Below are 15,547 nucleotides of genomic sequence, written 5' to 3' on the forward strand. Positions count from 1 at the left end.
CTACCCTTCCCCCAGGGGAGACACCCACTGCCAAAGCACTAGGAGCCCCCACAAGGGAGGCAGCCAGATCCCGGGCAGCCCCTCCTCAGATTCCTCCTTTATCCGACAGCTTAAGACCTCCCAAAACTCCTTTGTAAGGACACTCACACTCAGGATATTTCCTCCCCTTCCAGCTGGCTGTATCCCAGAGCCATGTATCCCTTCACATCCTCACATCCCTCCCCAGGGTACCCCTTTCCCCCATCATGCACATCCCCCGCACCTCACTGACTTTCCCAAACCCTGGGGATCCCCAGCCTGAGACATCCCCTCCCCAGTCCGTAGTCACTGGGGTAACCTAGAACCTGGATGCTCTCTCACTGCAGCTCCCGAAGCCAGGTACCTCTTTCTCAGCCCCCCACCCAGTGGGGACACTCCAAATCCTAATGCCCCCTCCCTGATTCCCCTCACAGACCCTAGATCCCACGTACCCCCTGTTCAATCCCTGGCCACTGGGAGCCGCCGGCTTTGGGGACTTCCCTCCCTTAATCCCCCGAGCCCGTCCCCAATCCCTCCGCCAGCAGCCGAGCATCCCAGTCCCCTGCCCTCTGCTCCGATTGCCCCTCACTGCACCTCCCCAGAACCAAAGCACACCTCCCTCGCTCCTCCACCCACTGGGGACACCCCGAGCGCGGATGCCCCTCCCGGACCCCTAAAACACGGCCCCCCCTCCCTCTGTCCCTGCCATCCAGGGGCCGCCGGCCCCGGGCACCGCGGTCTCTGACCCCCCCAGGGAATCTTCGCCAGCCTGGAAGGCAGAGACGCCGAACCCCCGCCATCCCCCCACCCCCCCGAGCAGCGCCCCGCTCCCCGCTAGCCCCACCCCTGCCCCCCCTCTCCGGGGACACCGCCCCCCGCCCCGGCGCGGTGCCGCCCATCCCCATCCCCGTGCCCGGCCGGCCGGGCGGGGACCGGCGGCGCCGCCCCCCCGGGGGAGGGCGGTCGGTGGCGGTCGGCGGGGCGGGGGCGCGGCGGGGGCGCCGGAGCGGCGGGCGGCGGCCGGGGCGGAGGAGCCAGCGCGGCCCATGGCTCCGCCGCTGCCGCTGCCGCTGCTGGCGCTGCTGCTGGCGCTGCTGCCGGTACCGACGGGCGCGGGGCGGCGGGCGGCGACCCCCGACGGGGCGCCCGCCAACTTGACAGTGGCGGTGGTGCTGCCGGAGCGCAACGTGAGCTACGCGTGGGCTTGGCCGCGCGTGGGTCCGGCGCTCAGCCTGGCGCTGGAAGCGCTGGAGCGGGGCGAGCCGCCGTTGCTGCCGCGGCCCTTCTCGGTGCGCGTCGAGTTCATGAGCTCGGAGCTGGAGGGCGCCTGCTCCGAGTACGTGGCACCGCTCAACGCCGTGGACCTGAAGCTCTACCACGACCCCGACGTGCTGTTCGGGCCGGGCTGCGTGTACCCCGCCGCGTCCGTGGGGCGCTTCGCCTCTCACTGGCGGCTGCCCCTCATCACCGGCGGGGCGGTGGCCGCGGGTTTCAGCCGCAAACGGGAGCACTACAGCACGACGGTGCGCACCGGGCCCTCGGCACCCAAACTGGGCGCCTTCGTCTCCCACCTCCACGCGCACTTCAACTGGAGCGCCCGCGCGGTGCTCCTCTACGTGGACCGCAAGACCGACGACCGACCCTACTACTTCACCGTCGAGGGTGTCTACCAGGAGCTGCAGGATGGCAACAACCTCACCGTCACCGTCCACATCTACTCCCCCGAGGAGGGCGGCCCCGACACCGCCGTCCACTTCATCAAAGCCAACGGGCGCGGTGCGTGGGGTGGCGCGGCGTGGGGTGCGGGGGGGACACCGTGACCACGGGCGGGAACGGGCTGAGCGCCCGCGGAGCGGGGGCGGCGGAGTGGGAGTGGGAGGAGGAAAGGAGAGCAGAGGAGGCTCCCGTCGGGAGATCTGCGTAGGGCTTGGAGGGGGGAGGCAAAATCCTCCGCGGGGCACAGCGAGGGGCTGAGGGTGAGATGGGATCTGTGGGCGGCACGGTGAGGGACATTGGACCTGTCTGGGGCACAGCAGGGGGAAGGATGGGGTGCAGCAAGGGCACTGGGGTACTGTGGATGACATGTAGAGTACAGCAAGGGGTTAAGGGAGCAGCAGGACACATCTGGGGCACAGAGAGGGGATGGGGATACAGCGGGACCGCTGCAGAACACAGCAAAGGGCTGGGAATACAGTGGGATGCATGTGCGGCACAAAAAGGGACCAGAGGTGGCAGTGGGACCTGTTCGGGACACGATAAGGGACGGGAGGGCAATGGAGATCCATACAGGGCACAGCAGTGTCTGAGAGGGCAGTGAGACACGTGTGGGGCACAGCAAGGGGATGGGAACAGAGTGTGATCGTGTGGGGTGCAGCAGCAGTGCAAGGAGGCAGTGGCACCTTTGTGGGGCACCATGAGGGTCTGAGGACACAGTGGGACTTGAGAGGGGTCGAGAGCAAAATGGCGCCTGTGTGAGGCATGGCAAGGGAACACGGATCTGGTGGGACTCACATGGGGTGCAGTAGGGAGTTGGCAGAGTGACACCTGTGGTAGGGCATGGCAAGGGGCCAGAGGAAGAGTGGGACCCCGGTGGGGCACAACAAGAGGCTGGAGGCGCAGTGGGACCCATGAGGGGCACAGGGAAGGGTGGGCAAAACAGGCTCTCTGTGGGGTGCAGTGAGGATTGAGCACATTTTGTCACAGTGGGGCTGGAGGAGCAGCAGGACCTGCACAGGAGGTGAGTTCACAGGGGACAAGAGAGAACCTCAGCCCTTCCCAGACCAAACCCTGTGTGATTGGAAGGGCCAGGATTCGGCAGGAGGAGGGGGCACAGTATCTCCCTCCTAGGCCCCAGTCCAGCCAACCTTTGCCAGCAATAGCTGGGGCACACCCCTAGCTCTTGGGACACGTGCTGTGAGGAGCACCCTGTGGGAGCACCCCACCATCCGTGTCAGCAGGATCAGGGTGACCCAGGCACGTCCTTGGAGGCTGAAGGTGATGGAGGGGATGTGGCTCTCTGGAGAATATACCCAGAGAACCATGGTGCCAGCATACCGAGGTGGCTGTGCTGTGCTCAGGCAGAGCCCCCGGAGTGGCACCTGGGCACCCCAGGCTGTGCCTTGTCCCTGCTGCACCCCCAGGATGGGGCTGTGATTGCCTCACCCTGCTGATGGAGGGATAAATCAATTTGGTGCCTTGTGAGTGCCCCAGGAGAGCAGCTATATTGGGAGCAGGAGGAAATGGAGGGGCTTACAGAGGCAGCAGGAGAGCAAGGGCAGCCTGATGCTCTTTCATTATTGATGAGCAGGGTGTATCAATCCCGGAGTCAGCCACTCCGCAGTGCTTCTTAATGGATTCTGAGATGCTGTGTCATTAGGAAGGACATCTAGCCCGGATAAGTGGAGCCAGATGGGCCAGCAGGACTTGTGTCCAAGGCTGGGCAGGACCAGGCTGCAGGGGGAGGTGCTTTGGGGTACTGGACTGGATTTCAGTCAGGATTGAGGCCAGTGAGGCTGAGTCCATGGAGCGAGCATCCCATGGCTGCCCCACTGGGATGGGAGCTCTTCCCTGTGCCATCACCAGCCATGGGGTTTGGAGCTTGTTATGGGATGAGGGCAAAGGACTCTGCAGGGAGAAGGGCTGAAATCAGTGATTCCCATCAACATTTCCATCTTGGTGCTCTAAATCACTCCGGTGGAAATCAGTCCCTCGGGTGCAGGCACGGGGTTGTGGCTGCTGGGGGAGAAGGCCAGGCATGGGCAGAGGCCCGAGGGCTTTCTAAGCTGGAGTCATAGTATCACAGGACCATGGAAAGGCTTTGGTTGAAAGGGACGTTAAAGGTCATTCAGTTCCATTCCCCTGGCATGGGCAGGGAGTTGAGAGGGTCTGGGCCTCTCTGGCCACAGCTCAGAGGTGGTGCCAGGGTGTGGGGCTGAGTACTTGGCCCCACAGAGTTGGGTGCTCTGGGCTGCAGAGATGGTTGTTGCTCCTATCCTAGCCCAGGTGCGTGGGGCAGGGAATGGAGACTTGCTGGGCTGTCCCGGGGGTTGGCACTCCTGCATGGAATGGCAGGGAGATAGAAGCAGTGTCCTCAGCTGCCTCCATGTCCATGACCTGCAATATCATCATGTATCATCCCTCTAGGCATCACCTTCCTTCTCCCAAGTCATGGGCAGGAGTTTGGTGAATGTTTCCTAGAGAAAGCTGCTTCCCTGCCCCTCTGTGCACCCCTAACACTGCTGGTCTTGACAGTCACAGGTCTAATGAACGGGCACGAGGGGGGGTGGGATTGCCCCTCTCACCAGTGCCTGGGAGACGTGCAGGGCCCCACGTCTCTCCTGCCACTTGCAAAAGCACTGATATAATTAGAGCTGTGGTTGAGAGAATTACGGGCGCATCTGCCTGCAAAAAGCCCAGGTGCCCTGCCTGGGGAGATGGCTGGGTGGTGCTGCTGGAGGGGAGTGCATTTGGTCTTCACCCCCTCACTCCCCCTGGGCCAGCGCCATGGTCTCTGCACTGCAGTGCCCTGTGCTGGTGGAACTGCTCAAAACTGGGATTTTCTGCCTGAACCTGGGATTTTCCCTCATTTCAGGATTATTTTACATCATGCAGGGGTCAAGCAGTGTTCTGCCACCTCATCTGCATGCTCGTGGTCCTGCCCCTTCCCTGGGACCTGGCACTCTGCCGCCTATCCGAGAGACACCCCCTAAATAAATCAGTCAGGTCTGGATGCACTCCAGCCTTGCAGAACTTCATTCCCCTTGTCCTGGGTGATGCTGAGGCTGCCTTTGGCCATTTTCCGGCCCCTGGGGGTGCCTGAGCCCCCTAAGGCGCTGCTGGCGGTGCAGAAAGCTGCCAGCTGGAGGCAGCTGCCTGCCTAGGGAGAGCCCCAAGCATTGACCCTTCCTTCTGCACAGCTCATGCAGCCTGTCCCCAGGGAGCCATCTAGGCGCCGTCCATCCCCTTGCTTGGTGGCCTTTGACCAGGCAGGCTTTTGCTGCCGCCGCAGGGGCTGGCTGCCTGCGGTGTCCCACCATCTGCTACCAGCTGTTGAGGCTCCCTTGCCCCTGTGGCTCCCTTTTCTTGGTGCCTGCAGTGGGGTGGGGAGGGTCCCATCTATGTCCTTAGGGGAACCCTCAGGCTCTGCATGTTGGGGAGGTGCTGAGCTGCCCGCCCTGGATGAGAAATCTGGGGACATTTCTTGATGCAGGACTAGCAAAGTGGAGAAGCCAAGAGTGTTTATTTGAAGTATTGCAGCATTCAGAGGGAACCATTTCAAACCCTGAAGCAGGCTGTTGCTCACACATAGCCCACAGTGCTGCGATTTCTCCCTCCCCCGTGCCCAGAAGCAGCTCCCCACATTGCTGTGGATTCCCTGTGCCCAAGGTGGCTGTGCTGGGCCTCTTCTCCCACCTGGGGGATTCCTCACTGCCCCCGTGGGTGATGCTGCCAGCCCTGCTGCCCCCACGGCTGGGTTCCTGCGTGGCTGGGTGCCTTCCAGCAGCAGGGACCCCTTCCCGGTGTGCGGCCCTTCCTCGCTTCCATCGCCGCCTCTCCCCGGGTCCAGCCGGGGCGCTGGGCCCCATGCAGAGGAGCTGTGTGTCGGGGCCAGCGCCCAAGCGTGACATTCCTCCAGCACCCGCTGCCGCCGCCTCCTCCGTTGCTCAATCCCGGGTTCCCAGCCAGACTGGCTGGAGCGGGGGCCCTGGTTTTCCGGGGGGAGGGAGGAGGCAGTGTCAGGATCCTCAGCAAGGGCACGGAGGGCCCCTGCTCGGGGGGTTCGGGCGCTTTCAGGCACCCGTCCGCGCAGCCTGTGATGCCCTGTGCCAGCGGCGTGCCGGCCCCACACAGCCCTTGGGTGGGCATCCCATGGGGGCTGGCCGAGCCCCCAGCAGAGGGTGGGGGCAGGTGGGACGTCCTGACGGGGCCCGGGCACCCCCTTGCCGTGTGGGTCACACCGGCGAGATGCTCTGTTTCCAATTAGCTGCCGCCGAAGGTGCTGGAATCTGGGAACCTGCGCATTCCTGCCGCACAGACAGCCGGCCACGAACCCAAACATGGGTTTGTCCCATTCCACAGCCCGGGTTCCCCAGGGGCCTCAGGCGCACGGCTCCAGTGCCTCTTCCAGCCCCCCTGATTCCGTGGCTAGGGCTGGCATGGAGCAGCACGGAAACTGGTGCAGGGGGGAGACATCCTCTGGCTGGCTTTTGCTGGATCAGGGTGTGTGGGGTCTGTGCCTGGGGCATCCACCTCATGATTTACAGCAAGTTTTTCCCTGTTCTCCTGTCCCACTTCAGTGTGAGGTGATTGACGGGGCAGGAGTGGGTCAGTGCCAGAAGGGGCTGTGGGTCTGGCCATGGGTCGCAGGGAGGCAGTGAGCCAAGCCCTGCCCCATCTGCCTGCTCTATCACTGCCTCCCAGTGCTCCGGGGCTGTTCTGCCCCACCTGCCCCTTCCCTGGCTGTGTGCCTGGGTGTCCCTGCCCCGCTGAAGCCCCTGCCTCTCTGTGGCAGTGGTATATCTCTGTGGGCCGCCAGAGATGCTGCGGCAGATCATGCAGCTGGCGCAACAGGAGAACCTCACCAATGGCGACTACGTCTTCTTCTACCTGGATGTCTTCGGGGAGAGCCTGCGGGGTGACTCTGCCCGTGACCCCTTCAAGCCCTGGCAGGACAGCCCTGGCCAGGACTCAGGACTGCGTGAGGCTTTCCAGGTGAGCTGTGCCCACCTGCCTGGGGACAGAAACCTCTCCAGCCTGGCCCCAGAGTGTGAACCAGGGTGATGTGCTTGGTTGCAGATGGTGCTGGTGATCACCTACTATGAGCCCCAAAACCCTGAGTACCAGCAATTCCAAACCCAGCTCATCCTGCGAGCTAAGCAGAAATTTGGGGTGCAGCTCAACTACTCCCTGGTGAGTGAGTTCCCCTGTGTGCTGGGGTGGTGGGGTCCCTTCACACTTCACCAGGATGCAGAGGGTGGGACACAGCCACAGACAGTGTGAGAGGGATCATCCCTGGAGGGAACAGCCACAGGCACTGCCATCCCTGCAGGGGGCATGTTGGCCCCAGAGTGGTGGTGGGGCGGTGGGTGGGTGCATGGTGCTGCTGTGAAGATTCTGGGATGCTCCTGCGTGTGTGGCTGTGGGCGTGCTCAGATTCCCCCGGCAGATGAACCTGGTGGCGGGGTGTTTCTATGATGGCATGCTGCTGTACGCCATGGTGCTGAATGAGACTCTGCGTGAGGGCGGCTCCAAGAAAAATGCCACCCACATCATCGAGAAGATGCGGGACCGCAAGTTCCAGGGTAACACTGGGATGGGAACAGCGGGGCTGGGGGTGCCGTGGGGGTGGTGGAACTCAGTCCCCATCCCACCTGCATCTTAATTTTCCTGCAGGCGTCACAGGGCTTGTGAGCATGGACAGCAACAATGACCGAGACACTGACTTCAACCTATGGGCCATGAGTGACCCCAAGACCGGGCAGTATGAGGTGGGGAGAGGTTCCCCCTGGCTGGGGTTGGGGGATGGGATGGTGGGGTGTGGGATGGCCTCATCTCTCTCTGCCTGCCTTAGGTGGTGGGACACTACTCGGGTGTGGAGAAGCAAATCCACTGGCTGGGACGACCCATCCCCTGGGTGAAGGGGGCTCCCCCCTTGGACAACCCTCCCTGTGTCTTTGATGTGGATGACCCCTCCTGTGATAAAAGTGGGTGTCCTGGGTCCCCTCATCCCTTGGACCCCAGCAAGCTTCCATATGCGTGCATGTCAGTCTGGCTGTCAGCTGGGCCACCCTGACATATCCTCTCCTGCCTGCAGCCCCCCTCTCTATGCTGGCCATCGTGGCTTTGGGCACTGGCCTCACCTTTGTCATGTTTGGCATCTCCAGCTTCCTCATCTTCAGGTCAGCACTGGGGGAACCTCTGTCTGATGGGCGGGTGGGTGGGCAGGCAGGGCAGAGGGGATGGAGGCCTGACCCCTATGTGTCCCCCCAGGAAGCTGATGCTGGAGAAGGAGCTTGCCAGCATGCTCTGGAGGATCCGCTGGGATGAGCTGCAATTTGGAAGTCCTGAGCGGTACCACAAGGCAGCAGGCAGCCGGCTCACCTTGTCCCTGGTGAGAGGAGCCATCCCTGAGGCACCACCCTGCCCCTGTGCTGCCTTGTCATCCTTATATAGCTCTCCATTCCCTATAGAGACTTATTCCATCCATCCCTGCCATGACTTTCCATTTCCTGCAGAGCCACAGTAGATCCATCCTCTACACAGCCCTGAGTCCTCTGCGTAGCACCAAACTTCATCAAGTCCCTGTGTTGCCCTCCATCCCCTACAGACATACCTTGTCCATGTACTACATTCTGTGCAGTGCCTCATCCTGGAGCCTTCTCCTTTCCTACAGAGCATGCAGAGCTTGTCCTTACCCTTAGAGCCCATCCTGCACCGTCCCCTGCACACCTTGGATGTCCTTGCTCTGCTCCATTGCTGCAGGTCATCCCTCCCTCCCAGGGTTCCTCTCCCTAATCCCCTCCTTCCCACAGCGTGGCTCCAGCTATGGCTCCCTGATGACCACCCATGGCAAGTACCAGATCTTCGCCAACACCGGCCACTTCAAGGTCAGTGCAGCAGGCAGGGAGCTGAGCCCTCCCCCTGAAATGCCCCAGCTCTGCTGTGCTCCCACCTGGCTACACCCCCATCCTGCAGGGCGCTGGTGCTTTCCTCCCCTTTGCAAATTCATCCAGTGGACATTGACCTTTTCCCCTTCCCAAACACCCCAGGGCAATGTTGTGGCCATTAAGCACATCAACAAGAAGCGCATCGAGCTGACGCGGCAGGTGCTCTTCGAGCTAAAGCATGTAGGTTTGGGGTCTGGGCTAGGGCAGGCAACCTGCTTGGGAGTGCAGGGATTGGTCCTGGGCATGTGGGAAGGCAGCAGGAACAACAGCTCAGGACTATCTTGGGTCCACTTTCACCTGCAGATGCGAGACATCCAGTTCAACCACCTGACCCGCTTCATCGGGGCATGCATCGACCCCCCCAACATCTGCATCATCACTGAGTACTGCCCACGGGGCAGCTTGCAGGTAGTGGGGCTTGGGGACACTGCAGGTGACACTGAGACATTTCATTTCTAGTGACCCAGCTAGGCTGCGTGTTGTGGACGGGGCTGTGGATGCTGGTGGCCACCTGAGCCCTCTCAATAATGCTCACAGCTGAGCTGTCCAAGCAGGTGTCAGAGGCCAGTGGAGGGGAGGGGGTGGGTGCTGCAGACCCCCGAGCTGGGCACTTGGTGAGGCTGCCATCACCATGACCTGGGTGCCTGGTGGGGTCCACTCAATGTGCTACTGCAGGATGTCCTGGAGAACGAGAGCATCAACCTGGACTGGATGTTCCGCTATTCCCTCATCAATGACATTGTCAAGGTATCCAGCTGAGGCGTGTGAGGGAATGGGGAGAGGTGCCTGAGGGATATGAGCTTCACTGTGTCCATCTGTCCCAGGGAATGGCCTTCCTGCACAACAGCATCATTGGCCATCACGGCAGCCTCAAGTCATCCAACTGCGTGGTGGACAGCCGCTTCGTGCTGAAGATCACCGACTACGGCCTGGCCAGCTTCCGCTCGCCCAGCGACAATGAGGACACACATGCACTCTATGCCAGTGAGTGCCTGCCTGGGAGGACCAGGAGGATGGGGTGGCCCTGTCTCACTGCTCCATTGCTTTGTCCCACTAGAGAAGCTGTGGACAGCCCCAGAGCTGCTGCAAAAGGGACACCTGCCCACCCCAGGCATGCAGAAAGCTGATGTCTACAGCTTCGGCATCATTGTGCAGGAGGTTGCTTTGCGCAACGGCCCCTTCTACATCGAGGGCATGGACCTGAGCCCTAAAGGTGAGGATCGAGAGCACGTGTGTGGAGCTCCTGCCCCACCATGGAAGCCTGGTGCTCACTGTTGGCCATGCCCCGGCAGAGATTGTGCAGAAGGTGCGCAACAGCCAGAAGCCCTTCTTCCGGCCCTCCATCGACATCGGGGTGCACAGCGAGGAGCTGGCAGTGCTGATGGAACGCTGCTGGGCGCAGGAGCCGGCCGAGCGCCCTGACTTCAGTCAGATCAAGATCTTCATCCGTAGATTCAACAAGTGGGTGGTTGGCACGTGGGGGCCGTGGCCCTCCGTGGAAGTGGGCACAGCCATGGGGGTGGTGGTTGGGGGGGTACATCTTCCTGCAGTGCCAAGTGACTGCACCTCACCAGGGAGGGAAGCACCAGCATCCTGGACAACTTGCTGTCGCGTATGGAACAGTATGCCAACAACCTGGAGAAGCTGGTGGAAGAGAGGACACAGGCCTACCTGGAGGAGAAGCGCAAGGCAGAGAACCTCCTCTACCAGATTCTGCCCCAGTGAGAGGGGGACACAAGGGGGTGTGTGGATCTGAGGGTTGGTGTGGGTTCAGCATGCCCCTGCTGCTGTGCAAGTATGGAGTCCCTTGCCAGCTCTCCATGATGGTGTGGGACAAGGGTTACAGGGGGAACAGTGGGTTTGGGGTGGAGCTCACCACTATCCTTGCCAGTTCTGTGGCAGAGCAGCTGAAGCGTGGAGAGACAGTGCGGGCTGAGGCTTTCGACAGTGTCACCATCTACTTCAGTGACATCGTGGGCTTCACCGCCCTCTCGGCAGAGAGCACTCCCATGCAGGTGAGAGCAGGACTTGGGGGGCAGCACCTCTATGGGGCTGGTGGAAGTCTCACACCCTGGCAGTGCCATCCCTGGGGCTGGGGGGACATGTCCTCTCCCAAATGCACACACACCCTTGTTCCATACAGGTCGTGATGCTGCTGAACGATCTCTACACTTGCTTTGATGCCATTATCGACAACTTTGACGTCTACAAGGTGAGTGGTGTGGTGAGCAAGCACAGCCGCCCAGAGTGAGGCAGACAGCAAGGAGCCCAGGTTGTACCTGCCCCCCCTGCCCCCACAGGTGGAGACCATTGGGGATGCCTACATGGTGGTCTCGGGGCTGCCGGTGCGCAATGGGAAGCTGCATGCCCGTGAGATTGTCCGTATGGCCCTGGCCCTGCTCGAGGCTGTCAAAACCTTCAAGATCCGTCACCGTCCCAACGACCAGCTCCACCTGCGCATCGGCATACACACCGGTGAGCCCCCGTGCCGGCCAGCTGGGGGGGTGCCTGCCCACCCGCCTGCCCGCCCTGCAACATCCCCGAGTGCCTCTGTGCCTGCAGGTCCCGTCTGTGCTGGGGTGGTGGGCCTCAAGATGCCGCGGTACTGCCTCTTCGGGGACACGGTGAACACCGCATCCCGCATGGAATCCAACGGCCAGGGTAAGCTAGGGCAGCTGAATCCAGAGCCACGGGGTGTGTGTGTCCTGTTCCCGTGGCACCCAGCCATGTCTCTCTTGCTCCTCTGTGCTACTCAGCCCTGAAGATCCATGTCTCATCTGCCACCAAAGAAGTCCTGGATGAGTTCGGCTGCTTTGAGCTGGAGCTACGTGGCGATGTAGAAATGAAGGTGAGGGCTCAGCGATGCCGTTGGGGTGCCAGCCCTTCCAACCATAGGGAAATGTGATGGGGAGGTGGGTTGGGGCTGGGATCCCTTGTTGCTCTCAGTGCTGGGGATGACACCCAAGGAGCAGCTCCAGGGGCAGGCAGGGTCTAACTTGCTCACCTCTGCCTCCAGGGCAAGGGAAAGATGCGGACATACTGGCTGCTGGGTGAGAGGAAAGACCCTTAAGTCATTTGAGCCCAGTGGCTGTGGCAGAGCCCCCAGCTCAATGGGGCCACCAGTGCTTTCCGGTGCCCCAGGATGCACCGGCACCCCCCCATCCACCTGACACTGCATCCACCTGACTCTGCAGCCCCCCTGCTCCAGCAGGGCCAGGGCAAGGTGGGGCAGCGGCCACAGCACCGTCTGCTCCCCTCCATCAGCACCAGCAAAGCCCACCTTCCCCACTGCCTCTGCTGGAGTGAGGTAACCAGCCCCCATCCAGCCCAAGAGACCTTGTATTCCCTCCCACTCTGAGGTCTGCCACCCCTGCCCTCTCCCCTGTGGCTCAGCTGGCTCTGAGCTTCTCCGGGGCCTGGCTGCCCCGCAGGGCACTTTGCCGTCTCTTTTCAGTACCTTGCCCCCAGCAGAAGTTGTGCCCATGTCAACCCCTCCCTGGGGTGGGGGGAAATGGGGATTCCTGCCAAGACTGACTCCTTGGCCAGGTCAGGCTTCAATGCCGCAGCTCCCCCCCTCCCCAGTCTCCCTTTCCCCTGTATATAACCCCACCAGGTCATGTAAATACCCATCCCTCCTCCAGGTGTAAATATAGGACTTGCTGCAACTATTTTGTTGAAATACAAACTTCCCCAGATCAATCTGTCCTGTGGCCTCTACTTCGCTCTGCCCCAGCAGGCCGAGTGGGGAGGGAGGCCGGGGGAATGCCAATATGGAACTCAGCCTGGGCTGGCAACAGCTGCCTGAAACATCTCAAGAGATTGTATCCTGGGGGTCTGTCTGCGGTGCAGGGCAGGAGTGTGGGCATGGGGAGCCAGTGCTGGGCGGTCGCAGAGCGGCTGTTGAGGGCTTGGGCGGTGCTGGGAAGGCAGGGCTGCCGTGGGTTTGCTTTGGCGTGAGGGCTGCAGTGCGTTCCTCTGAGCTCATGCTCTGGCCGTCCCGCTGCCGCCTCTTACTGGAACACACCTGTGCCTGGGGACTGGAACAACGGCTGCCTGTCACCCACTGCCTGCCTGCGCCGGGAGGGGACGTGTCCCAGGGGATGGGGCTGTGCCAGGGGCTCTGCCTTCATGCCTAAGGAGGAAATCTTGGGACCACAGGGTGTTTTTGGTCAACAGTGACTTGCAACAGGGCTGAAAGGTTTTCCATTTTGCTTCATGCTCTCAGGGGATTTGAGAATCCCAGGGACAGAGTGCTCCCCCTCCAAACATCCAACTTGAAACAGCCTTGGAGTAGGCAAGGGTGCTGGGACTACCTGTGTCCCCTTGTCTTTTATTACTTGTGGGGCTGGAGCTGTCTGCTCGGGGGGTCATAGGGGTCATAGAGGTTGAAGGGCTCGGGATGCCCTAAGTACATGGTAATGGGAGTGGAGAAGTCTGCATTCCTCTTGAAGGGAATGTTTGTGCCGAAGAGGGCAGTGACACCCTGGAGAGGAGAGAATTGGAGAGATCTCTGTCAGCAGCTGAGAGTCCCAGGGTACTGGCAGAACAGGGTGGTGGGGGCCTTACCGGCCGTCCACGGGCTTGCTCCATCCAGAAGCTGCTTGGCTGCTCTGTTAAGTAATCGTGACGCTGCAGTGGAAGCAAAATGTGAGCCAGAGGGGATGGCATGCTCAGCAGGACAAGAGCCTTGCCGCCTCCCTGGAGGCTGCTGCAAGCTGCTGGGGGGGATATCTACTGCCTGTACCTGGGTGATGGGCTGGGGCGTGGACTGGAAGCCCATGGCACGGTAGTCGTCGTGCGTGGTGGAGATAGATTCCATGCGCTTCGGGCAGGGTCGGATCTCCTCCTCCGTCTCCTTGCTGCAGTCAGAGCAGACCCCACACCTCTCAGCTCTGGGATCCCCACCTCCCCAGGTCCCCTCCTCTGGAGCACAGCCCCAAGGGTGGGTCTCATGTGGGAGTGCAGGCTTGCCTGTATTTCTCGTAGAGCATGGATGCCAGTGTGGCCTTCCGCTGCCCTGCAGAGGGGAAGGTGCCATCAGCCTCCCAGCTAAGATTCCCCTGCCGCCTTTTCAGGGTGCACATGGCTTGTGGGGGCCAGCCTCACCTTGCCCCAGCAGCACGGCCCTGAGGGGTGGGCAGTCCTTCGGGGGGGAGCTGTCAGTGACTGAGGAGAGAAATTGGTGGATTGGCAGTCCATCGTAGCCACGCTGTAAGTCCTCACTGCCCAAATCCTTCCTTGGCCGAGAGTCCAGGGGATCCACGACTACCTAGGGATGGTCAGTGGGGGCTGTGGAAGGAGGCAGGAGCCCATGCTGCATTTCCCCATGCCCACTCCTGGCTTTTATGCTTTTGATAGCCCTAGAAGCATAAGCTGTAAAGAGGTGTTATCATCTTTCTGGCTAGAAGCCTGGGAAAGCTGGAGCAGGGACACAGCTTGGGCAGGGCTGACCTGTGCTGCCTGGTGGAGGACAGCCAGCTTTGTATGGCAGTCCCAAGCACCTGGGTGCCCAGACTGCCCCTGGGCAAGCGCTCTTATGGCACTTGAACAACCCACGGAGTCCCCAGGCTGTGGCACAGTTTGGTCTATCAGGTGTCCCCCAGCTTGTCTTGCCCAAGCAGGCATCCCCACATCACTGTGATGAGCCATGACACACAGCTCCTGCTTCCCAGCAGTGAGATCCCAGCTCCCCTCCTGCCTTACTGTTACTCCCCACGTGCTGCCTGTGCCTTATGTGCTATTGAGTTTCATCCCTTTTCTATCCTGCTGGACTCAAGGTCGTCCGGGTGGCTATTTAAAGAGATGTGTCTGTGCAGGAGCAGGAAGCTTCACAAGATCAGCATGTGGGATACGATGGGGCATTTTCCCTTATGGAGTTACCTCCTTCTGCCAGTCATGGGTCACACGGCTCCGCTGGGGCACCGCCTGGCTGGGCTTCTCTGCTGGCGTGGATGGGGTGGGCGGCAGCGCTGGCAGTGTGGCGGGGGACTTCTCCTCGGAGCCAGTCCCCCACTTTCCAAGCCAGGGAGGCAGCTTGATCTCAGAGGGATTCCTCCTAATCTCTCGGGATGGCACCTTGCTGGGCACGACTGGCACAGTGGGCAGCTCATCTGTGTCCGCTATCTCCTGGGGCGGCTCGGCTATCTCTGACATCTCCCAGGGCGGCTCGGCTATCTCTGACATCTCCCGGAGCCTCTTGGTGGTGGTTGCAAGCGTCTCCCCGCTGTACGGGAGCCTCTCCTCAGGCAGGGGCTCCTCACCCTGGACCCTGAGCGGCGGCCTCTCCTCATGGCCTCTGGGACCCACATGGCTGCTCAGAGCGCCCCTGCAGATGGGAACAGACCCTGAAGAAAGGCAGCGCGGCCCATCCGCCATTGCCAACCGCGTCCCCAGCCCCTACCAGCACAGGCCGCGTCCTGACCCGGGGTCCTCTGCAGTGTCACCCCCACACTGGAACAATGGATTCCTCTCCTTTTGGGCGACAGAAGCAGAGCCTGCTGCTGAGCATGTCATTTCGAGGGGTCTCCCCTCCATAACTCCCTTCTGTCCCCTTGACCTCCATCAGCAACACGCTTCCCACCCTCCTGCCTGGGCTCAGACCCCTCCTGCTGGCGACCTCTCCACAGACCGGGGCCACCATCATGTCACTCCGCCCTGGCCCCCAGCGCTCCACAGGCCCTGCCCCGGCTCTCCCCCGGGGTTACCCCAGGGGCTCTCGCCGCCTGCAGCCGCCTCTCCCCTCCATTGCGCGTGCGCGCGGCGGGACGCGCCTCTCGCCGTGGAGACGGTGCACGGCGGCCCCGCGCCCGGAGGGGGTGGAGCCGCGCGCATGAGCGCCTCCCATTGGCGGAGAAAACAGGGAG

The 15,547-nt window shown here is 61.7% G+C and overlaps 1 protein-coding gene across 1 annotated transcript; it reads left to right on the forward strand.

Moving 5' to 3' along the window:
• Positions 1-1,064: 1,064 nt before the first annotated feature.
• On the forward strand, positions 1,065-12,379 carry NPR2 (natriuretic peptide receptor 2). The gene is made up of 22 exons (XM_058044297.1): positions 1,065-1,794; positions 6,530-6,729; positions 6,814-6,927; positions 7,184-7,319; positions 7,411-7,505; positions 7,589-7,721; positions 7,832-7,916; positions 8,008-8,128; positions 8,550-8,624; positions 8,787-8,864; positions 8,988-9,092; positions 9,360-9,431; positions 9,509-9,668; positions 9,742-9,897; positions 9,977-10,145; positions 10,259-10,405; positions 10,576-10,699; positions 10,828-10,896; positions 10,985-11,159; positions 11,247-11,345; positions 11,441-11,532; positions 11,701-12,379. The coding sequence occupies exons 1-22, from the start codon at positions 1,065-1,067 to the stop codon at positions 11,752-11,754; spliced, it is 3,189 nt and encodes a 1,062-aa protein (XP_057900280.1). The 3' UTR covers positions 11,755-12,379.
• Positions 12,380-15,547: the final 3,168 nt, after the last annotated feature.

The sequence above is a fragment of the Melospiza georgiana genome, chromosome Z (genome assembly GCF_028018845.1).
Source record: "Melospiza georgiana isolate bMelGeo1 chromosome Z, bMelGeo1.pri, whole genome shotgun sequence".
NCBI lineage: Eukaryota > Metazoa > Chordata > Aves > Passeriformes > Passerellidae > Melospiza > Melospiza georgiana.

Excerpts from the sequence above, each read along its gene's own strand:
- NPR2 (XM_058044297.1), top strand. The coding sequence starts at position 1,065 with ATGGCTCCGCCGCTGCCGCTGCCGCTGCTGGCGCTGCTGCTGGCGCTG. Across the intron at positions 8,625-8,786 it reads CCAACACCGGCCACTTCAAG|GGCAATGTTGTGGCCATTAA; the intron begins GTCAGTGCAGCA and ends CAAACACCCCAG. Across the intron at positions 11,533-11,700 it reads GTGGCGATGTAGAAATGAAG|GGCAAGGGAAAGATGCGGAC; the intron begins GTGAGGGCTCAG and ends CTCTGCCTCCAG.